General features: G+C 38.8%; 2 protein-coding genes across 2 annotated transcripts; both read left to right on the top strand.

Moving 5' to 3' along the window:
- The first annotated feature begins 389 nt into the window (after positions 1-389).
- LOC145907869 (myeloid differentiation primary response protein MyD88-like) lies at positions 390-2,705 on the top strand. Its single transcript, XM_082994966.1, has 6 exons — positions 390-945; positions 1,128-1,278; positions 1,362-1,511; positions 1,570-1,753; positions 1,813-1,904; positions 2,082-2,705. Exons 1-6 carry the CDS (start codon positions 442-444, stop codon positions 2,234-2,236), a joined length of 1,236 nt encoding a protein of 411 aa, XP_082851092.1. The 5' UTR covers positions 390-441; the 3' UTR covers positions 2,237-2,705.
- An 825-nt stretch (positions 2,706-3,530) lies between these two features.
- LOC145896441 (E3 SUMO-protein ligase RanBP2-like) lies at positions 3,531-23,734 on the top strand. Its single transcript, XM_082985102.1, has 68 exons — positions 3,531-3,739; positions 3,941-4,147; positions 4,245-4,376; positions 4,432-4,551; positions 4,609-4,725; positions 4,788-4,933; positions 4,990-5,116; positions 5,211-5,453; positions 5,515-5,653; positions 5,791-5,932; positions 5,992-6,160; positions 6,308-6,360; positions 6,599-6,725; positions 6,799-6,992; positions 7,072-7,186; positions 7,261-7,362; positions 7,417-7,534; positions 7,832-7,890; positions 7,948-8,037; positions 8,179-8,322; positions 8,448-8,603; positions 8,784-9,063; positions 9,217-9,356; positions 9,465-9,548; positions 9,614-9,695; positions 9,756-9,901; positions 10,034-10,192; positions 10,464-10,689; positions 10,929-11,015; positions 11,087-11,170; positions 11,230-11,373; positions 11,444-11,592; positions 11,712-11,843; positions 11,963-12,182; positions 12,420-12,551; positions 12,757-12,903; positions 12,963-13,051; positions 13,229-13,271; positions 13,334-13,474; positions 13,642-13,730; positions 13,788-13,827; positions 13,948-14,000; positions 14,094-14,187; positions 14,245-14,394; positions 14,600-14,715; positions 14,845-15,034; positions 15,240-15,565; positions 16,311-16,439; positions 16,510-16,614; positions 16,823-17,011; positions 17,319-17,463; positions 17,526-17,619; positions 17,688-17,740; positions 18,331-18,436; positions 18,507-18,594; positions 18,875-19,012; positions 19,069-19,188; positions 19,377-19,509; positions 19,676-19,852; positions 20,098-20,228; positions 20,293-20,479; positions 20,621-20,770; positions 20,840-20,995; positions 21,082-21,266; positions 21,590-21,733; positions 22,560-22,697; positions 23,184-23,280; positions 23,437-23,734. The coding sequence occupies exons 1-68, from the start codon at positions 3,668-3,670 to the stop codon at positions 23,526-23,528; spliced, it is 9,072 nt and encodes a 3,023-aa protein (XP_082841228.1). The 5' UTR covers positions 3,531-3,667; the 3' UTR covers positions 23,529-23,734.
- Positions 23,735-24,030: the final 296 nt, after the last annotated feature.

Raw genomic sequence — 24,030 nt, 5'->3', positions numbered from 1 at the left:
CCGAAAAAGGAGAGAGTAGGCAGGACTGTAAGACGAGAGAACAGAGCGTAGTATTTGTGGTGTTAAAATTAATTTTCACAACCCATGTCTTCGTGTTTTGTGAAATAGTTTTACAGTAGATAAAATTCAATCTATTGTGATATATTACAATCGTGAGGCAGAAAGGTCAAAACGATTTCCAAAAAATGTTTTTTGGATTTGGTGTTAAATGTTTGCGAAATAAAAATAAACACTCGATCAGATAATACCACCTTGAAGTGAATGGGCAGGTGGATGGATGGATGCCAAAAAGTTGTTGCATGTGGACTTTTCCAGTTAGATGTTAATCATGAAATAATGCAAAGTAGTAAAATTATAATGGATAAACTATGGTAAATATATTTAGTTGTGTTTGCAGACATGTTTGCATAAAATAACAAAATAACAAGTCTTAAGATAAAAATGGCTGAAAAAAGAAAAAATTTGGATGAGATGTCATCCATAGAAATGCAGCGCAAGGAGTTGGAAAGTATTTCAACTCAACAAGAAAAGCAACCTCTATCAGACCCCACAGTAGAACCTAGTATCCCAAGTACTGAAACTGCAGGGAGATCTTCTTTCATGGGAACAGGTGCAGGCACACAAGAAACTGGATTTGATGCTGGGAAATCATCCCTTCCAACAGCAGACCCAATCGCACATCTCCATTCTCCTCCACCCTCATACTACAATCAACCTGAAGGGTCTTTTTCAGGTCAGGGGTCTTTTTCTGATGACAAAAAAGATGATGTAAATTTGGTGGCAACATATGGTATGGGTGTGCCATCCGGTGATTACTTGAGCATGCCAATAAAAAAACTGAGATTTGAGACAAGGCGCCTTCTGGGCTTGCATTTGGATCCAGAACGTCCAACAGTCCCAAACTGGAAATCATTTGCTGACTCGTTAGGATTTAGCAATTTAGAGGTATATACATACTTTTATGGTCCACTTTTAAAATTCATTTCCCAATGTACCAAATTAACAGGTGTGACTATTTATTTAATATTCACTTGAATTGTAAAATTGAAAAAAATGTTTCAAACCTTTAGTCACAATATTGTCTTGTCACACCAATGTAAATGTTGCACTGTTTTGTTATGTTACAGATTCAAAACTTTGCCCAAGAACGGCATAAAACCCAAGCAGTTTTAAATGAGTATGAAGTGAAAAACCCAAATCTAAATGTTGCCTCACTGTGTAAGATATTGACTGATCTGGGCCGCCTAGATGTCATATCTGAATTGCAGGAATATTTTGGTGAGATTTATGTTACATACCCTTTTCCATTGTCAAAGTTTGATGAATGTTCCCAAATAGTAATTGCGTTTAAAACATAACAGAACGAGACTACAAGGAACCAGCGTCTATTCCATTTGCTAGTGCCAGGTTTGATCAATCCCCTGCCCCTTCTTATAGGACAACTGAGCCAGTACAAGACTATTTGGTGTCAAGCACTTACTCTGAACAAGCAACAAAGCTGGAAATAGAAAGTGATACACAGTTAATTTTGTATTATGTCTGTTTTATGATTATCCATTGCTTATGCAGAACAATTTCTTGAAGAAAGATATGACGCATTTGTTTTATACAACATAGCAGACAAGGATTTTATATTGAATGAATTTCTGCCCAAGGTAGAGATAGATGCACAAATCAAACTCTTTCTACCAGAGCGTGACCTTACTGCTGGTGTTCAGTCTTATCATGCTAAACTGGACACAATGATTAGCAGGTATCTAAAATGACAGTTTTTCGATAGCGGGGCATCATTTCACCATATGTTTTTGACAGATGCTCAAAACTTATTGTAATTTTGTCTGATGAGTTCCTGAGAAGTTCTGATAGTCAATGGGCTTTGAATGTTGGTGTTAGTCTCGACCCAGGTAATGACATAAATAATTTATTGAAGTATACAACTTCCAAAATTTGATACAAAAGTGCAAAACATGCTTATGTTACTTAAGTTTGCTATTTTTACATTAAATTTTTCCATATTAAATTTAAAATCATATTTGTTTATTGTGGTTGCTTGGTATAAATATATAAATTGTATCTTACAGCATCAAGGATGCAGAAAATAATACCGGTCATCTACAAAACCATAACAGAGCCAAATATTTTGGGTGGATACAATGCATGTGACAGAACAAGAGTTTTGGAAGACAGCTGGTTCTGGAATAATGTCATTAAAAGTTTAAGGAGGGGTAGAGTCTAAACATTACCATTGTCTGTATTTATGAATTTTAATTGCTTACTGTGCCTATGCCATGTTGTACATAAGCAGTTTAACATTACCTTGGGTAAACAACTATATCAACAACTAAAGTTAATCCAAAAATAAGTTTGCAATACATACATGTGTACTAAAGTTTAATTCTGCACTATTGTTTTATTTTTATCATGCTTTTCAAACCATGAGTTTTCTGTACATATATTTTTGTTATCTTGTTACTTGCTTGTGGTTGTTGTATACTTTGTTTCACTGGAGTTGCATCTACATAAAAAAGGAACATTATGGTGTACATAACTTAGCACATATCATTTTGTGTCTGAATAGTCACGTTTACATGTCATTATTAGCTGTGTATGATAAACATGTAATTTGTTGCTTTTTGCAGTTTCCTATACTATCCATTTTTACACAACTTTACCACATCTGTATTGAATAAAAAACACTGCCTCTTTTTGTTAATCTTTAGGAAGGGACTAAACTGGAATATAAAAGATTTTGCACCTGGTCATAGTGTTGTGTCATCACATGGTGTGAGTCAGTTTTCTGCAATCTACCAATCTTTATTTTGTCTCTGAACCCACGCCAGTATATGCAAAACTTCACATATTTATTGTGCTTGAACCTGGTCGCACATACTTAGCACCTTCCTTCACTGACCGGTGCTAAAGATATTTTAACACGCAGCTCCTGCAACTAGAATTATATTTTTGCCATTGCATTACGGCCGTTGAGAGAAAAAATAAACCATTTTGGGAGATTAAATGAAATTATTAGTGTATGCCACCCGCTACAAAACAAGTCGCTTGGTTTCAAAGCAAACAGTAATTTTCTTGACAACCTTTCCTATTCATCGGCCCGGTTACACCTCTTCTCGTGGAACCTGCATTGCATATACGAATATCACAACTTTTTGGTAAACACGTTGCATAAAAGATTTGATGTAAAGCCGATACATTATTACCTTTATTATAATATCAGAAACAAACGATTGTACCCTTTTTCAAGTTGGCGGACGACAAATTTTTGATTACGCTTCTCATTCTATTTTGGAAAAAAAAAGTTTCAAATTTTTGTTTATGTACAAAATATTGTTTGTAATTTTGCTAAGCACGTGGATTAGGGCAACCTGTTTTTTTGGTGTTCGAAATTTTGTTTTGCAAAGTCATAACATCGAAATCCCATTAGCGCGCGAGTAATGCAATCCAAAGCAAAACCAAAATCTCGTTTCTCCGCCAAGCTCCTGAGAATTTAAGAATTTGGATTGATGTTGTTTATACTTGTTATTTATACTTGTTAGGACTTCTTACGGACAAGTATTTTGTGACGTTGACAAATACGTTGTTTAACTAATTTTCTTGCTGTAATCTGTGACCCGAGTATGATATTGTAACGAAGGCAGAACTAACTTCCAAAATGCCATCCATAAATAAAGCGGAAGTTTCAGCAATAATCGAGAAAGCAGTGCAAAATTCAAATCCCAGAGAGGTAAGTTTTTATGCAAATTATTGTGTTATTCAGTAGGACCTGTGATGTGGAGCTATCCTGCCATCATACGATGACAGATTACTGCATTGTGTACATTCATTCTCCAAATAGCAATGTGTTGTTTGTCATAGCCAATAGGGTTGCAATTAGATCAGTTCTTTTGTATTTCCAGTTACATAAATACTTGCAATTATTTCTTAGCTTCCACTGAAAGGACTATACTTTGGTCAATTGTTGCATGAAGCAGGAGAGTACAAGAGCGCATCACAGTGGATCACTAAGTACCTGCGTGCTTACGACAGAGATCCTCAAGCTCACAGACTGCTTGGAGAATGTTATGAAAAGTTGTTTGAATATGAATCCGCCCTTGCATGTTATAAACAGTCGTTACAGATTAAACCTGCCCAGGTATTGCATGCACTTTTTATTTAGACAAAATATTTTGCAATGTTAGATGTCACATATCCTATTCAAAAATACAAATAACAGCAAAATTTATTTTTAGGCAGATTTAATTTTTCATGTGGTGGAACTTTTTCTAAATCCTGGACCAACCCAAAATCCTAATAAAGCTCAAGTTTGGCTAGACAGAGCTTCTGCAACGCTACCAGGAAACCCAACAGTATTTAAGTTAAAGGCATGTCCCCTTACCATTCTATTTAAACAGAAAATGAACAATATTTTGTGTACAGATGGAATTACTTGTGGCACAACAAGCCGATCCAGCTGTATTAGAGAAATCTATCAAGCAAGAACTTAAACTAAGGGACAGCGATTTTTCGTTGCATGAGGAGTATATTAGTTTTCTTAAGGTTTGTTTCGCCAGGGTTTTGGGGCTTGGGCGCTCAACTGTAAACTTGTTTGTTCAGACACAGGGAAACTTTTTGGCTGCGAAAATGTATTGTGATGATTTGGAGAATGTCCAGTCTCCACATTTGTTTTGTGAAACCTTGGAATGGTGTACATGTGTTGTGTCAACGTACATGGTATGTTAGTGTTTGCCAAGAATTTCTTATATTCTCAGCCTACCAAAACTTGTATGTGATAGGACTATTTTAAACTGGTAAAATCAAAGTCAACATCACAACGGGATCTTCTTGTGCCACAATGTCTGCTTCTGGAAGCTCTGGCACGATACATATGGCTTTGCTTAACCAATAAGAACTTCGAAAAGTCATTGCAACTTCTCCAATCGTAAGTACTGTGTGTTAGTTACCTTACATTCAATCTGAATTTCAATTGCTTTGCAGTTTGGATGAACTGACATACTCTGCTACATCACAATCTATATCTGGAGAGTGGCATGTTGTTGAGGAAGAAATTAAGGCCCAAGTCACTTGGCTTGCTGCCACCCTTTTGCTAAACCAATCTCACATGGTAAGTCTAATTAACTATCTTTACACAACCATAATTTTCTATGAGCTTTGCTATGGAGATCACTTGCATAAATATAACTGCTGCAATTTTTTAGCATCAAAACACTCAACCTGATGCAGAGGGTGTTTGTCTTATGCTGTATTCATACAGTCTTAGCAAACCCATACCTGCCCTGAATAGCACTTGGGCAATGAATTGTGCCAGGCTTCATCCTAATTTGCCAACAAGGTTAATGAAAAATGCTGCCATGAGAGTTAGTGAGTCAAGTCACATGGTACATATCCTAAACAACAGATGTGATGCAAAAACTATGCTTCAAACTATAAACTTGGAAATGGTGAGTAATTTGTAGAATGCTTTTCATTGCATTTGTAATACCACTGGCATTTTTTGTTAAGGTTGGCCAAAGTGCTTGCCTACAACTATGGGAGCGTAGCACACATAACAGTCAGTACTCTTTTCTGTGGAATTGCAAGGCAATTGGGAGAAGCAAGATTATTATTCCTTCTTTAGAAGAAATGTTAAATTATGATCAAAGTAGGTTTATGTGATACCACATTTTAGTGAATACCAAAGCAACATCCACAATAATTTTAACTTTTGACAAAAAAATATGTTTTTATCCTGTTTTTCTTGCAACAAAATCTGCAGCCAATCATTTTTTCTGTCGATAGTTGCATCAATAATTGGAAACTTGCATAACATTGTGTGGTTGGGAATACGATGGCTTAAACTTGATTACCCATGCGACTTTTTCCCATGGATGCAGCATCTCTTTCCCAAACTGAGACTTGCACCAAATGCTGATAGCAAAAGGTTCAAACACACTTTGTTCCCAAAACACTACATGTTATTAATTTTATTGCTATTAATAGTGCCCTTGTGCTCACCCATGGATTACTGGATATGGAAGCCTTTGTGGCATCATGCGTCTTTACAACTGAAAGACAAGTTCAGATGTGGTCTGAGACATATCAAAATCAAAAGTCACCAAATTTTGAAAGTCCTCCCACTCTGATACGCAAACTTACAAATGATTTGCAGGTATGTCCAATACGTTTTTTAAAATTAAAAATGTTGTCTTACGCACGTTATGTGTTCCTTTTTTTAAGTCTTGTTGATTATTTAACTTTTGTTTCAATGAGATTTGATGGTATATTTCAGTCCTAATGTACTTATTTATTTTTCTAGGAGAAATGGTGGCTTGCTGCAAATGTACTTTCATCCAAGGAAAAACCTAAGCAGTAAGATTGTTCTTAAGTCTAAAACTATCACAGAAGTTGATTTAAACGTTTTGCAGAGTTAAACTGCAGTGGTACACTGGTGATAGTCTTACAAATTTTTTTGGCATACTTTTAGTTTTCTGCGAAAGCAGTTTCAAACTTTGTTTAGAAATCGCTGTTTTTTTAGTTCACTTTAACAGTTGTGAAAAACAGTTTGTTTAGAGTTTTAACAACTGTACCATACTACTTTATTTCACAGGTCAGCAACAGAACTTGCCAAGATGAAACCTCTCTTACTTCGCGGCCTTGAAAATCTTAGAGGAATCGGGAACCACGATCTTCAAACTATGTTAGCAACAAAGCTTGCAAAATACTTTGAATCCAAGGTGTGAGCAATGCAACAACAGTTCTACATATCTACTAACACAACCATTCTACTGAACCTGTTTTATGATTCAGGCATTTCTTTTGCAAGAGGAAAGTGGAATATCGTCAGGCTGGTTTGCTTACCAACGCAGAGCTGCCATCTATTGGTCCTTGGCATTGCCTGACCTACAGCGGGCAGTAGAAGGTCGAACACTTCACAAACCAAAAAGAGCAGATTCATTGTTTCCTGCTGTGTTTAAGGAGCCTACATGTGATGAGGCAACAATGTGTGTTTATCTCATTTGAAAATATATGTTGTTTGGTAGAATGAATTTTTTGTTTCATGAATGTTTTTTTGTGGTGAAGTTTCCTTTCTGATGCAAACATGTGCCATGGTGAGTTGGCTGCGCAAGAAAACCGTATCGATGATGCTCTTGCATTTTATGGAAAAGCCACAATGCCACAGGCATCTTTTTGCCAGGTAATCCTGAATGCTTACTGATTCTTAAAACTGGATGTTAAGACTTGTGAGTGTAACCACTTGCATTTTTACAGGCCCACCTTTACAAAAAGTTATCTGAAAACGCTGTCATGTCAAGTTTGTCACAAAACCCATTGATGGATGGGGACAAACAAAAGCAAATATATTTCAAAAAGGTTGACTTCGACCCACCATGGTTTTATCAATTTTACAATGTATTATTTGTGTAGTACAAGCATTGTCTGGAGGTGACCTTGACAAGATTACAACAACATCCAGATGACAAGCTTCATGAGAGAACTGTCAGTTTGTTGGCAAGTTTACAATTAACTCCACCCAGAAATACAGGTATTCACTAAAATATTATAGTTTAATTAAAAACAAACAAACTAAATTTAAAATCACCCGAGCTTCTATTGTTTGGCATAGAAGAATGTATTTGCTCATAATATATGTATGTTTTTACCAAAACTAAGGTGCTGCACAGCTACTAGCTGATTTCAGATGGTTTAAAGCCTGCAAAACTACGGATGAAGCACATTTAGTGCATTTTCTGTAAAATGAAATTTGATAGTACCACACAAATTTAATCTTTCTCTATCTTATTTTATCACTAATCTTTTATTCATTATTTGTTGTTCAAAGGGGACACAACAAAGCATGATTCTGTTCTGCATGGACCCAGCAAGCAATCTACACCCAAGGTATTTGCAGTTAAGTTAATTGAAGACAGGTATATATACAGTTTTGTTGTATTGCAGCTTGATGAATCTGTAACCAACACTCTTTTGTCAACATTAGTGGAGAAAGATTCTGTCACTAATCTAGTGGACAGTCTTGCCTCGCTCACGGTAAGTATTGGCTCAATAAATAATTGCCAAGCAATATGCTTAATTTGGAGACAAGTTAGAAAATATGTGACAACTCATTTTTTTTATTACTTTAATACTAGGAAGACCTTAAAAAATTTTCAACATCTTGTCGTTTTGTAGTCGGCTGTTTCTGGTTTGAAACTTGAAATGGGTCAACTTCGTGAAGAAAGCAGAATAAAGCAATATTCTCCCTCTCCATCATACAACACACATGCGACACCTCAACGTGTCATCCATCCGGAACAACTTGGAAACCTGCCAACGGTGACTAGTGGCATGTTTACTCAAATAATAAAACTATTGTTGTGTTGAAACAGGTTCAAAGAGCTACATTTTTTATACATCAATCCATGCAAATCATTATAAAATAGTCTTAAATTTATTTGTAGCAACCAATGACTCCACCTGTGTATGGAACTATCCCAGATAGTGTGATGCGCCCACAGACCACACTAACCCCACAACGTCATTTTATTCCTCCGCAAAGCAACATTATTCCAGGCATCGGCAGAGATGGTAGAATTGCAACTCCCAATGAAATGCAGGTAAGTGTCAAATGAATACATTGATTATACAATTGTTTGTCATGTGATGCTGTTGCTTAGTTGGATCAAAATAAATTTGTTGTAAAATACCTTACTGGGTCACATACATTTAACGGTATTACTTTCATGTATTAGAGTGGTTTGTTAAATGTATTTTATTTTTTAATATTTTGTTTACAGGCTTCTTACATTGATAACTTTCGCCAACAACAACAACAACTTCTGCAGCAAGCACAACAACAGGCATATTATTCTCCAATGGCTGCAACTGGTTACTATAGCAACTACCCCTACCAGACATTTACTCCAGAAGCTATGGTGAATGGCCACACCATGGCATCTATGCAGAACACACAGGGATATGGTAGTCCAGCAACTTTTCCCAAGGAGGCAAAACCTGCCACCACAGTTTACAATCAGCAAAATAATGTGCTTGCTGCTTGTCTGCAAAACAAAGGCAGTAAGTTTCAGTGGCAATAATGCCTTATTCAGTCATGACAAAATCAGAAGTGCATATGTGTGTTGTTTGAAAAAGACTCAAAGAAGAAATATAATTCAAAGTGTAGTTGGAATATGATTTAGCTTGGATACCGATCGATATTTTTGTTTTCAGGCACAGAAGCACTGCAGCAAAAACTGGGATCAGCATTGGCAGGAGTATTATCTTCTCCTGTCTCCTCGCACCAACAACAACAACCACAAACTAAACCACTGTCACATGAAAATTATGTGGCTGCAAAGCAAACTCCACCCGTATGTCAACATTATACTTTGTAAATGACAAAAAATGTTTCTTTTGAATCAAACGCAAAATTTGTGAAACTGTAGTTTAGATTAATTTTGTGTCTCTTTTCTGTCCAGGTTGCTCCAGTTTTGCAACAAACTCCAACAAACAAAACTGTTCCACAGGCTGAGGGAAGATCATTGCTTATTCAACAGCTCCTGGTACAACTTTGAACTTTACAAGCTTAGAATTTCTTTTATTCACTTTAAATGAATCATTTTTTCAGCAGTCAGACTCAACAAAATCAGCTTCTGATGAAACCAAAAAGAATGTGGAATTTTTGTCAAAATTCGTTACCCCAAAAGCTGGTCAGTATCACATTTAAATGAATTTTTGCAGCAGGTCCAAATAAACCGATTACTTACCAGGAATTGAACATAAATTCCAATCACCTGAGCAAATGGACAGAGAGAATCAGGAATTGGATGCAATGGAGAATGATGACAATGACGCCTCCAACAATAATGATACCGGGCCACACTTTGAACCAAAAGTTTCACTTCCAGAAGTTGAGGTACCCTGTGATAAATTTCAAGTGTGGATGTGGATTTACAATGGTTCTTCCATTTATTACTTAAATGATCTGCTCTATGTTCAAATAAAGAAAATTGTACTTTGGTTTTATTGATTAAGTTTTCTTCTCCAGACTCACACTGGAGAAGAAGAGGAAGAAGTTTTGTTCCTGGAGCGTTGCAGGTTGTTCCGGTGGGATGATGAGCAATGGAAGGAGAGAGGAGTTGGGGATATGAAGATTCTCAAACATAAAGTTACTGGAAAGGCCAGACTTGTTATGAGGAGAGACCAGGTAAATATGTATTCAAGGGCCCATTCAGTGCTCTGTTGAAGTTTATATTTTGTTGCCTATATATGGTCTGGTAAGATAATAACCATGCTAATCTGGAATGGTACTTTTGACTATATAGACTTTCATTGTCTGACTAAGTTGTAAATTTTTCGCAAAAAAATAGGTTCAAGTGTTACCTAATTGTTAACCCAAGAATGGAAGATTAATTTTGATTTCCGCTTTTCTTAAATTCACCTCAACCAATATGCGAATGGCTGTTCGTTTTTTGAAGGTTCACAAGGTTTGCTGCAACCATTTCGTCACCAACTCTCTTACTTTGTTGCCAATGCAATCTTCCGAGAGGGCTTTTGTGTGGACGGCACTCGACTTTTCGGAAGAGGAATCGAAGAACGAACAGTTGGCTGCCAGGTTCAAATCTTCTGACATTGCAGAAAAGTTTAAGGAGGTTGTGAATGCCGAAGCAGCGAGTGCCACTACTCGTTCATCAGGAACTACAGGTGCACTTTTTTAACTCAATGCAAATATCACAATCATGCGGATCCAATTAGGAATTATGTTTGTTACCAAGTTTTACCCTCATTTTATGCTAGAAACGTCAACTTTAACGGAAAAGTAAATACCAGTGTCATATTTCTACAGTCGATAAATTATGTTAAAAATCTCATTTCTTACGTTTAATGGTGCGTTCGTACTCTGCCGTCATTCATTATATCATTACCTGTACCATTTCATAAAGAAGCAACACACGAACAGGAAGCAGCTTCAAAATATGAAGTCAGTCAAAAGGTCACAACAACTACCGGGGAATCTGCTTCCTCCTCCAGTAAGATCAAATTTATTTAGTAAATATCTGTGAGTAATTTCCATTCCAATGTTATTTTGATATTTTTGTAGTTGCGGCTGCGGCATCTTCATTTAAATTTGTTATGCCCAAACCAAGCCAACTGCAAGAAACTAAACCTAAAGAGCCAGAACCAGGTAATTAGTCGACCTACCTCACTTATATGGCATGTTAAAGCGCACATTTACGTTTGCAGAAACAAGTAAACCGTCGATGTTCGCTGGTCTTGCGGGAGCTTTGAGCAAAGGGTTCGGTGGCACCGGACCTGAAGGTGGAATAAGACAAGGGTTGGCACCTTTTAGTTTCGGGAAACCAATGCCAAAAACAAGCGAGGAACCAGGTAAGATAATTTTATTTCCATGTGCTTACGTTTATCGAGCCATGCTTAGACTTCGACCGTGTTGATTTAGAACGCGGTAAGGAAACACAGGTGCCCAGAACTGCAGAAAAGAATGAAGAAGAGGAAGAAGTTCACAACAGGAGTGATGGACCTCACTTTGCTCCCAAGATCAATCTTCCCGAACTCGTGGAAGTGAAAACTGGAGAGGAAGAGGAGGAGGTAACACTTATTTCAAAATCGAAATGCGAATATTGTGAAATTATTGCCAAAAGTAAATTCCCAACAGAACTGAATTGAGCACTCGATAATGAAAAAGTACATCAAGTTTAATTTCTTAGGTACTTTTTTGCCATCGAGCCAAACTGTTCCGTTTCGTCGACTCACAGTGGAAGGAGAGAGGTATTGGGGACATCAAAATCCTGCAACACAAACTCACTTCCAAGTTCCGCATCGTCATGAGGAGGGAACAGGTTGGTGTCAAAAAAAATTACGCCCTTAGTCGCCCTGTATACGTAAACATGCGGACCTAGCGGGCACAATCCACATACTTTTAAAAAAAGTTTAAAATGGAAGTAATACTGTCTTTCAGGTGTTGAAACTCTGCGCAAACCATTACATAACATCCACCACCCAGCTCTCGCCACAGGGAAGTACGGGCAAAGCTTGGATGTGGGTTGCTTTTGATTTCTCAGATGCAGATGAGGAAGCTCGGAACGAAATGTTGGCAGTCAAGTTTGGAAGTGTTGAAAGTGCGGCTGAATTTAAGGAGCGTGTTGATGACGCTGTTCAAGCAATCACCACCCAGCAGAGTATGTTAGAACGATGTTTATGTTTAGTTTTGTAATGCTAATGTATTATTCTCTTAAGCTTAAATGTTCAAGTCGGAAAGGCAGATGTTTTGATTTTAGTTTGATTTAAGATTTTATTACATATTTTTTATATTAAGTCACGCATGTCCGTGCGTGTTAATGCCGCGTTCCTTTTTTGATCAACCTTACACTCATTCAAAATCTAAACCATTTTTGGTGTTAATACAAATACATCAGGTATAAAACCACCGACTTCACCATCACGTGCCGCAACCGCATTCTTGCGAAAAGAAGCCCAGCAAAAACAAAAGGAAACCGAACGAGTTCCGGAATCAACATCACCCAACCTACCCTCGACACAAACACCTGGTACGTATTCATATTGTATGTAAAAAAATGCCTTTTTCTTCATTTTTATCAACAAAAGCAAGGTTTGCCTAAAAAGGATTTCGGTTCTTGTTCTGTGTAGTTTTGCTTGCCCACATTAAGCCATTCGCGAAATTACGAAGTGAACTCCATTTCGTTGTGAACAAAACAATTAGTTCAACCAATTTACTTATTTATTTGAATTTAGGTCTGACTTTGTCGTCGTTACTGCGACCGAAAGCGGCTGGAAGTTGGGGATGTCCCTCTTGTATGGTGAACAACCCACCATCTGAGTTTGCTTGTAAATGTTGTGGAGCCGCAAACCCGAACGCTCCTAAACAGGACAATGCAGAAGGTAAGAGAATACACGACACAAGACCTATTTGTAATAATGATGACATTTCACTTTTTAAGCGCCAAAAGCAATCCAACCTGAAACCAAACCGAAGTTCAGTTTCGGATTGCCGGCTTCACAACCTGAAAGTTCGCCGTTCAAGCCACAGGTATTGCGTTAGTTCAGCACCCAACATACTCTGCTAATAGGCGTCTGATTTAATAACCTTTGTGGTTTTATCGATACCATTCTATTTATTATGTGTATTGTTCTTGTGTAGTTCTTTGTTGCGCCAAATACACGAGATTTGATTTCTTTGTCTATAAATTTATCCTTTCTATTTCAGGGTTCTGTCGGTTCCTCGACCAAAGATTCGGCCCCAGCGTCAGGTAAATGTTTGTTGCTTCTTTCAGCTTCCGCATCAACACACAGTTATATCCCTTTGTCACAGTGTCACTGAAGAGTTTGCTCAGTCAAACTGTTGCACCTGGAACGTGGAATTGCAAGGACTGTATGGTTAAAAACCCTCCAACAGAATCGAAATGTCAGTGTTGTGGGGCCGCAAACCCGTCCGCCAGCGCCACATCTGCAGGTATGCTGGGTAACGAACTGCATGGATCCATAGTTTTTACCATTTAGTTACAGAGATTCGTGTAAATGTCATTCTTTCTCCGAATTCTGTGCAAAATGTTTCTGATGCAAAAATGCGCAATGGAAAGACCTTTACTTCTTTTAACCTTGTTTACGTTTGTTCACAAGCATCGCAGCCTTCCAAACCAGCAGCAAGTTTTGGATTCGGTTCACCAAGTTCAACCTCACCGTTTTCTTTCGGCCTAAAACCAGGACAGGTAAAAGTTTCAGACAAAACGTTTTGTTCAAGAATAATGTTATGCGTTTTTTTTTAGACAAGCAGTCTTTTTGGACATCAGCAGGAAGCGAAAGCAGGTGTGTATTTGTAATTACTGAGGATGTAGGATATTGATCTCAAACAATTAGATAAGTTTATAGGAGACAATCCCAACTCATCCTGTTTTGTCATATAACTAATAATTTTCAAATACGCAGAGTCTGGTTCTAAGCTGACATTTTCTTTCGGTCCATCTCAGGAGGAGCCCAAGGTAAGAAACCAGTTGACAGTTGACAGTAACAAGTATATAAAGTGGTTTTGTTTCTGAATTTATTTTTTGCACTTAACCATGGATTATGTTTAGGAATTAACTGGAAGCGACCATCGAGTGTTGCAGAGAGCTAGTGGAAGTCAACCTACTTCAGGCTTTACTTTTTCGTTTGGAAAGCCAAGCGGCGGTAGGCGTCTATGTTAACGTTACATATAGCTTCACTTAAGCTGTGTTTTTTGTTCAGCTGCTCCTTTTTCGTTCAAAACCGACGCGAGCAACGAATTGTTTAAACCGAATGAAGGAGAATCAAGCGGTGGTTTCCTCCCAAAGCCACGATTTCCAAGTGTAGAAGACGAGAAAGAAGAAGAAGAAGAAGTGTCTTACTCATCTTCGGGTGATGATCCACAACATTTTAAACCGCCTTACGATTATTACATCCATTATTATTAGCGATTATTAGAAGACTAATTTTTTTTCTGAGGAACTCAAGCAATACTTGCAAGCTTATTTCTAATTTCCTTCTCAACACTATAGGGAATTTCTTGTTAAAAACATTATTGTTTTATGTGAAGAACGCATCTTAAATTTCTCACATGTAGATAACAATGATGATGATGAAGATGAATTTTCCTCTGACGACGAAGAAGAAAGTGATGAGGGGGAGGAGGTTGATCCAACATCTCACCAATCGCCCTTACTTAAATTCCAACAACAGGTTAATATATTTCTTTTTTAAATAAACCAACGCAAACGTTTAAGACCTTACTTCCACTAAGAATTTTGGCACCACACTTTTCATCAGTGTTGAGTGTGGTTTATGTAAAACGTCGTGTAAATGTTACAGGCCAAGGAGAAACAAGACAAAGAGCAAGAACCGAAAGATGATCATGACGATGACGTCATCTGCTTGGGTGAAGTTCTTCCGTCGGTTGAGCTTCAGGAGAAAGCGAAGAGTTTCATGCTCCCACCTCATTTCTATAATTACCTGGAGGAAGAAGACAATGATGGACAGGAAAAAGGCAGCGAGAGCAGTGGTAAATGCACTATATGGTTGACGCGCCTGTTACAAACGTGTTGTGTTCAAATCAATTCATAAACTATATGTTACTCTGTGTACCTCTTCACTGATGTGTTATGATATGTACAATTGTACACAGCGACTGAGGATGAGTAGTTTTAATCACTATACTTGTTACATATGATCAATCCGACCATTGAACTTTTCATATTACCTCACAGATTCAAGCACGTTGGTCCAACACCGGGTCGCTGTGACGTCACAGAAAGGAGAAGAAGAGGAAGAAAAAACGGAGTTTAAGCCGACCTTCCGTGAGAAGCCAGATGTTAAAACTTCAACCGCGCAACCGACATTCGGTAACGAACCGTCATATTCAGGTACAAGCAGTTTGGCGACCTTCGCCCAATTGGCCGCCTCCACGTCGTCGTTCAGTTTTGGGGGAGTTAAGACCACAACCACACCTGGCGCTTGGCAACCAGAAGTCCAACCGATGTTCTCTCAGCAAGGAGGGAGAGATGAGGAAGAGGAATGTGGCGATTTGTACAAGGTACTTTTCAATGACTTACTTTTGAATGAATGTAAAATGCTTCTGTGGAATACTGAAGTGTAGTATTGAGTTTTCAGGGGATTTTTAACGCATCTTTCAGTTCATCTGCATGTTTTAGTTCTAGAAACTTCTGATCAACTTTCTTTTTTTCTTGTTATTAAATATCCTGTACATGGGCGTATCCAGGGGGGGGGTCCGAGGGGTCCGGACCCCCCCCTTTTGTGAAATATTTTGGTCTTTTTTAATAACTAAACAAACGCCACTGTATTATTTTATCAAAATCCGCGTGAAAACCAGAAACTTTCTTTGACGTTGACCTAAAAACCGCGTCGTGCTTACATTCGCCATTGTTTCCAAACAGGGAGCATTGTTACCAAACATGGTGCATTGTTACAAAACAAGTGTCATTTTTCGTCAGTTTACGGACGAAACGTCGTTTTTCAGTAGCCACGTTGTAATGACAAGCTGGTTTACTTACGTGAAAGTCAAACTTACCATAGCGTAACACAATTGCGCAAGCCAGAAAGCCACCGTTTATGTGACGATTGGCGCGAACACCGGCGTTCGTATTTTGCGATTCTTGTCCACAATTAACCTTAATTTATACCTGAAAATCGGGGAATTCCCTAATAAATTTGGACCCCCCCCTTTAAAAATTCCTGGATACGCCCCTGATCCTGTAAACATACCTTGTTTCGTTTACGCCGAAATTCCTCTTAAAAAAACGTTTGTAATTTCAAATCAGGATGAAGAGCGAGACGACATCCACTTCCAACCGGTGGTAAAACTTCCGGATAAGGTTGCCGTGGTAACCGGTGAGGAGGAGGAGGACACAATTTACTCACAACGAGCAAAACTCTTCAGATGGGACTCGGTAATGACGTAACACCCTCATTTCTATTTTTCGGCTTTATTAACCTCCCCTTACCTTGTGGTGATTCCAGGATTCGTCTCAGTGGAAAGAACGGGGTGTTGGGGATATCTGCATTAAGTTTAATCTGTCCACGAACAAGTACAGACTCGTGATGCGGCGCGAACAAGTTTTCAAGGTATGACCGACAATTTATTATTCTTGTCGTGCTATCTGTACTTAAACGCTATTGTTGTGTTTGTTCACTCTGTTGGTTAAACCCAAAGGGTAAAGTACAATGGTAAAAAGGCACAGCAAGCAGCTGTAACTTCCATATTGCCTCACTGTACTCGACAATTATTTTCATATCGCCTGCATTGGAGAACAAGAGATATTTACTGCTGCAGGTTTGCGCAAACCACTACCTGACGCCAACTTTAAAGCTTCAACCACTTTCCGGCTCAGATCGAGCGTGGACTTGGTTTGCAGCCGATTTCTCGGAAGGGGGAGAATCCCCCACAATGGAGAAGTTTGCAGTCCGGTTCAAGAACGTGGAAATCGCCGAACAATTTAAAGACAAAGTGCAAGAATGCCAGGTGACGCTTATTGGAGGACGTACTTTACCTGAATCTTGCGTGAAACAATTGATATTTTCCAGAAGAAGTTACAATTTTCTCCATTGAAATTAACAACAATAAGTTATAGTAACACAATAAATTCAAAAAATAAAGGTTTTCCAAGTAAAAATATATCATCCAAATAAGTTTCAAACACATTTATTCTTTGTACTCAACGTTATTCTTGTCAGGAAAACACCAGGACTTTTCCATCATGGGAATTATTTCCATCGTGTCTGACGTTTCGTGAAATATCAACAACAATTAATAATTTGTGATTTCTCAGATATTAATGGGCGATAGTTCATCGGGAGACAGAAAAGCGACAACTTACATCGACCAAGTTGAGAAAATGAAATCAGAGCTCGGATATTTCAAAGACAAACTAATGGAAAAGCCGAAAATCGATCTTGAAAACACGATTACGGAAGGTAAGATATTCTGATTCATTCAACTCGAAACCACGTGTTCTCCAAACCGTCGTACTCTGCAGGTTTGGTGACGACTGGATCGTCCAAGTTTGACCCGAGCATAGTATCGCTGACGCCACTGGTCCAACGCCATATCAAGGAAAAGAAACAAGAAGAGTATGGAAACTAAATCTATGCAAGTTGCGATTTCACAATTCATTTACCTTGTGTTTTGTTGTGTGTAGAGCTACTTCAGGTGCGAAAAGTGCTACAGAGCAAAAAACTGAAACGGACAAATGTAAGTTTAATTGCCAATACGGACATTTTAGACAATTGTGTGTGTAAATGTCTTAGGACCAGCTGTTACGTCATTGCAAATGCGTGCACAGGTTTTCCCAATTGTAAAGGGAAGTTTTACCCATATTTTGGTTTTAACAGTTAGATATAACGTGATGCGCTCATCAGTCATCTACCTTCACCATTTCACACCATCAGCACTTATTTAAAAGCTGTAGACAGGGTGTGTACACGCACTGTTTCGACCTTTAAGGTCTCATCAGTGCAGCTGTTGACAGTGGCACTGTGCTCGCTTTTCCACTAGAGGGCACACTAATTTCCACTTCTGATACTCAGTAAAAATTAGTATGCCCGCTATTGAAAAGCTAGCACAGTGCCATTGTCAACAGCTGCACTGACGAGACCTTACAAGTCGAAACAGTGCGTGTACACACCCTGTCTACAGCTTTCCAATATTATGGCTTTTTTGCACATATGTAGCACTTAATTACTTATATAAGATTGTAGCTCTTGCAAATCAAACGCCTAAAATAATACATGCAAAAGCAGGCATGATAATAAGTCATAGATTTTATTAACCCCGTTTTGTAGCATCTCAAAGTGTGGCACCGATCGGGCTGAAAAAGTTTCAATTTAAGATGAATTCGAGTCCAGAGAAACCGAAATCGAGAGGAGTGAGCGAGTGTTCTGTTGCTAGGTAACTTGCATAACAAAACCAAACAAAGTGACGTGATTCAAGTTATTATTTTGGGTTTTTGTTGACCCAGTGAGGATTCAAACGTCGAAATTCACTTTGAGCCTAGAATCCCGCTTCCTGATAAAGTTGAAGTTGTAACTGGAGAAGAAAACGAACAGGTTTGCATGACTTACATTCCATCATTCACTGAATGTAAAAAGGCACATTTTGGAAATAAAATAAGTTTGGATTGTTCCAAAAGTGCGGATATCCGCCATTATTTCTAAAAGTTCTAAACAAACTACTCGGAAAATCATTGCTTTGTCTTTAAGACTTTTAAAATAACCTGCACTTATTTATGCGGCTCTTGACCAGCTTGAGGTTTCGCGTTCGGTTCTTACACTTAAAATGGCTGAGAACCACTTGCGTGGTTTCATATCTTCATCGTATTCTGTGCAGGTTTTGTTTGCAAGCCGCTCAAAACTCTTCATATTCAACCGCGACACGCAGGAATGGAAAGAACGTGGTTTGGGCGAAGTGAAATTACTCCAGGATATGAAGAACTTTAAAATTCGTCTCGTGATGCGGCGAGATCAGGTAAGAATCGTGGTCACGTGTTTAAACACAACTTTAAACGCACGTTTTCTGTTCAGGTTCTAAAACTTTGCCTCAACCACCGTGTGACGTCAGACATGGGATTCACCAACAAGGACCCGAAAGTTCTTCTTTGGACAGCGACCGACTTTTCCGATACAGACAAGCCGAATGGGGAGGTATTTAACACTTAATTGATACTGAGTTTAAAATTAGTTTTATTTTTTTAATGCATTAACTACATTGTCGTTTGTACAATTGTCAAGATTTCTTTCAAAAAATTCCTTTCGCTTGCGGTATTTTTCGTTAATCAATTTATTTTTGTATGTTTTACCTAAACTATTATTCTAACTATTTTCTGTCAAAGCTCCTGCAGTTCGCCATCAAGTTCAAAACCCCTGAAATCGCCTCTACCTTTTTGGAAGCCATGAGTGAAGCGAAAAAGGCGGCCGAAGATGAAAAACTCATGGACTCCTTTCAAGGAAGTATCGAGCAGTCCTGTAAGTAATGGCGCTTTTTGTGCGTTATTGCTTTTAAGCTTAAATCAAATATAAACATCGCTAACGGCTCTTGTGATCAATAACTCTCGGTACAATTTGCCCGTTTTCCCCGTTTTCTGCCATATACTGATTTGTAAAGTTATGTATTGTACTAAACTTGGAACAGACACAACAGCACCCGAGGACGAGTCGGTCGTGTCTGGTGGTGGCGGGGACACTCCCAAATCGCTACAGCGATCTCCCGTCAAACCATTCCCGTCCGTCCCCATCTTTTCATTCGCAAACATCGACAGTCCACTGAACAAGGACTTGAGCAAGGGATTCAAGTTCGGGGAAAATCCAGGTAAGATTGACCTCATTTTGTGTGTTAACAATTACAACTTCGTGTTGAGGTTTACAGAAGTAATCCCACTTGATTTTTATTCACCCATGGCGTATTAGGTGGTTCGTGAAGTGAATAAAGTGAGTTTGAAGCGGGAAAACCCTGTTTCAATTTTCTTTGCATGGAGTTCGTGACAAATATTGTGAATTTCTGCGCTAATCTATTGGTACTGATTAACAAACCGTGTACGATGCCATACTTTGCAGCGAAAGATAACAACAAACCAACAACTGACTTTGGGTCGAAGTTCAACTTCAGTTCAATATCTTTTAACTTTGGAAGCACCAGCACTCCGGCGCCACCTAGCAGCCAACAAACCGAAAAAGCTCCAGTCCAGGTATAAAATTAATGTGAAAGGATTTCCAGGTAGCAGAACTCAAGCTTTCCTTGTGTTGAATTAGGCGGAAAAACCGTCAGTGATTAAATCACTGTTTGGTACAAAACCCCTGTCGGAAGTTTCCTCTGCATCAACCAAACCTTCTATTGTACCGAGTTTGTTTGAAAAACCGACCTCCTCCAAATCTCCTTTTGCCTTTTCGACAAATACCAACAACTCGACAGTAGATCCACAAAAACCAACAAGCGAAGGTATCTTTAAACGCGACGTGAATGAATTCCGATGTAAAATTTTCAGTGAACGAAGTGGTAAAGTAAAATTATGCAGTTTAAACACACTATGTGCAGGTCAGCTGATGTTTTCCAACAAATTAGTGTTTCTAAAATTTCCAGAAATTCAGCTGACTCCAAGTGCTGCGACCCATGACGATGATGTCATATTTGTATGGGAGGCCACGCCCACAGAGGAACAGCTTCAACGAGCCAATGAGCTTCTTCTGCCACCCACGTTTTTTATGTACGAGGACAACGCCGATCTAACAAGTTCGTCTTATCTCTATTTTATGAATAATAACATATGAGCATTGGATGAGAAAGAGTTGTTTTGTGCAGATGTTGAGAGTGACGAGGAGGATCGAATCCTCGCTTTCATCCGACTCCGTGACGACCCACAAGCCCAACTTGAAGAAAGCGTCCAATCACCTTCCAAAGATCAATCACGTGACGAAAGCGGGGAGTGCGTTGCTCCCGAAACTCCCCCACCCGAAGGTAAGTGAAAAAATCACTTCATACGATCAAATTTAAGAAACAATTTAGTTTTGCTTGTGAATAAGAAAACCTTATTTTAATCACAGAGGAATGCCCTCGAATCGAATCACCTGCTACAGTGGAACAAGCGGATCCTGTTCCCAGCGAACCGAGTAATATAGGCGAGGGCGGAAACTTGTTTGGAAACTTCGCGGCCGCCTCAACTTTTTCGTTTGCGACGATGGCAACAAGCGCCAACAACCAGTCGTTTGGGAGCAGAAGAGATGCAGCTGTAAGTCGGTTATTCCCCGTTTAATCGTTTTGCATATTTATTTGTTATCACTTACTAATCTACATCCCCGCTTTAATGCTATTACAGCTTGCTGCATATGAAACGGTTTATCCTGGTTAAATTGTCTGTGTGTGGTTGCACTTGTAACTACGGGCAACATAAAGTAGGTTTCGAGCAAAAATACAATTTAGTCACATACGTTTGATTTGCAGACCCCACTTAACTTAAAAACTGTGACTGTTTGCAAATAATAATGCCGTTTATATTTTGAAGCAAAATGAATCATACGTCATAAACCTCTGACTCAACTTTTTTAATTCTAGTTCAACGTGTCGGCGGCCGACAAAGTTCTTTTCAGCAACACGGAGAAGGAACAAGATCCTGATGCTTACGACCCGGAATTTAAACCAGCGATGGCTGAACCACCTCCAATAATACAAGTTAGGACAGGAGAAGAAGACGAAAAGGTCGGTTTTCAAATTAATTGAATGCTCTTGATTTGTTGGTTGTTTGACACAATAATGATTATGTTACCAGAAGTACATAATCACTTGTCTTTTTACTTTCGTGGGAGTGTCTTATAAATGTTGCACGCTGCATTTTATTATCCTGCAACATTGATTCAAGTCACAATCAGAGACAACCGAATTATTCGACATCACCATCACTTAACCCGCTCATAACTGCTGATGTTGATGTTGGTTGGGTAAAATAGGAGATGAAACATTATGCGCAGTAAAATCAAGTTTATTTTTTGTTGAACCCGCACCTGTCTTTTTCATTCACCCTTAAAAAAATCATTCACATGATTAAACCATTTTCCCGGTCAAGCAACTCTGGTTTGAAGAAAATCTCATCGTGACGTAGACATATAAAAAGGGCGGCAACTCACAGGGGATTTCCCTTTTTCGGTGTTACAAAACATATCTCGTGTTTAAATTCCGTGACTTGCACAAGAGTTACTTCGTCACCGCATTAGTTTTGTCTAGTGGCCAACATGTATTCTGGTTTGGATTACTCGTTTATTTCTGGAGAGTGTTCAAGTGTGTTGTGGCTTTAAATATCAAGTTGTGAGATTAATCACATTTGAGTTGTGCCAACGTGGCCATCGTAACCTCTGTTGTGTAACGAAATGCATTGGGTAAATCTTTGATCTGTTCGGCACTAACTCTCTGTTTGTGGTCAAGGGATGTCGAACTGGCGGGTCAAATCAGTTCCGCTGTATGCACCGTAAAAAGTATAAATTCGTGCAGTCCTTAACCGGGCAAATTAGGACCAGTTTTTTTTGTTCAGGTTCTCTTTCAAGAGCGATGCAAGTTGTTTCGGTTTGATGAGCCAACAAATTCATGGAAGGAGCGAGGCTTGGGAGACATAAAGATCTTACACCACGTCGACAGAAACACGTATCGAATTGTTATGAGACGCGAACAGGTAATGATAACCTTCAGCATACAAAGAGTCATCAAAAAATACTCGAAACCACAAAAATCATGTAAACATTTTTGTCCTTTTGCACCCAAAACAAACCAAGCCCTCCAGACGTTTTTAGCACCTCAATAAAACTGGTGCATCCAAGCACACCGAGAGCGGTAAATGGTAATTCTTTATTTAAGTTATTGATTTTTCTAAATAAGCTTGCCACCTCTCAGAGCCAGAACAAGGGGTTAAAAAGAGTCGCATACGGAGCCGCGGGTTTCTGGCCTATGTGCCAGTAACGTTTGAAGATCACATTATTATAGGTGGCATTTACGACAGAAATCCCTTTGTTTTAAAGCAAACAATGGTGTTCGTGGGCCTTTTTTTTTCTGTTTTTTTTCAATTGCGTTAGACTTGCATGGTATATCTTGTCCAACCAAAGCTTTCCTGTTGTTGATTTCGTCAACATGAATGAATTATGAATATATACAATCTTTACAGGTATTGAAAGTGTGCGCAAACCACATGATCAACTCCAGCATGAAACTCCTACCTAGCACTGAGAAATCGTGGATGTACGTCGCTCAAGACATCTCCGGTATGTACAGTTTGTCAAAAAGATTGATTTCGGTACACCTACACTTTCCATCCATGTGGAGGTGTTTGATGTGGCTTCAAAAAATAGTTTCTGTTAAGAGGGATATAATTACCAACCGTCTGATTTTGTGATCCAGCACATTTTGCTTTTGCGCAGAGGGCGAGGCAACGATTGAGAAGTTCACCGTTCGATTCAAATATCCGGAGATTGCAAACCGCTTTAAACTAGCTTGGGAAAGTTGCGAGTAAAAAAGAAAGGACTCAAGCAATTGTGAATACCTGTGCGTTTTTCATGGTATGTTGTATTCTTTTCCACGGCCGATGACCAAATCAAGTTTTGTACATCGTCCTGTTTGGCTGATTCCTTTTGGGCGCCAATACAAGCCGGCCAATGAGTGGCCACGTGTGTGTCACGTGCTTCGATTTGCGTGACCATTTTGCTAATAAAATTGCGCGTCAGAAATTCGAGCGTGCCCTTGTGTCAGAGTTGGCCGAAAACCAAATGAACTGGGCGGTAATCTGATGACACGATGATGACGAAATTCATTTCGTTATGCCTGCAGTGTAAACTGCTAGCACTATGAAAGCGACAACATGTCTTCTGCTGTATCATTGTTGACAGGAAGGGAGATCGAAGTTTACTAGTTCAACAAGTGTAAACTAAAATCTTACCAACTCGCTTGATGTCAAAAGTCCTAACTTTAGGCGTGGGTGACAATATAGTCTTTATGCTGTTAAATGAGTGACAATT

The sequence above is a fragment of the Ascidia mentula genome, chromosome 1, assembly GCF_947561715.1.
Source record: "Ascidia mentula chromosome 1, kaAscMent1.1, whole genome shotgun sequence".
Taxonomy (NCBI): Eukaryota; Metazoa; Chordata; class Ascidiacea; order Phlebobranchia; family Ascidiidae; genus Ascidia; species Ascidia mentula.
Note: the sequence above shows the minus strand (reverse complement) of the source record. Positions and strands in the feature narration are given on the sequence as shown.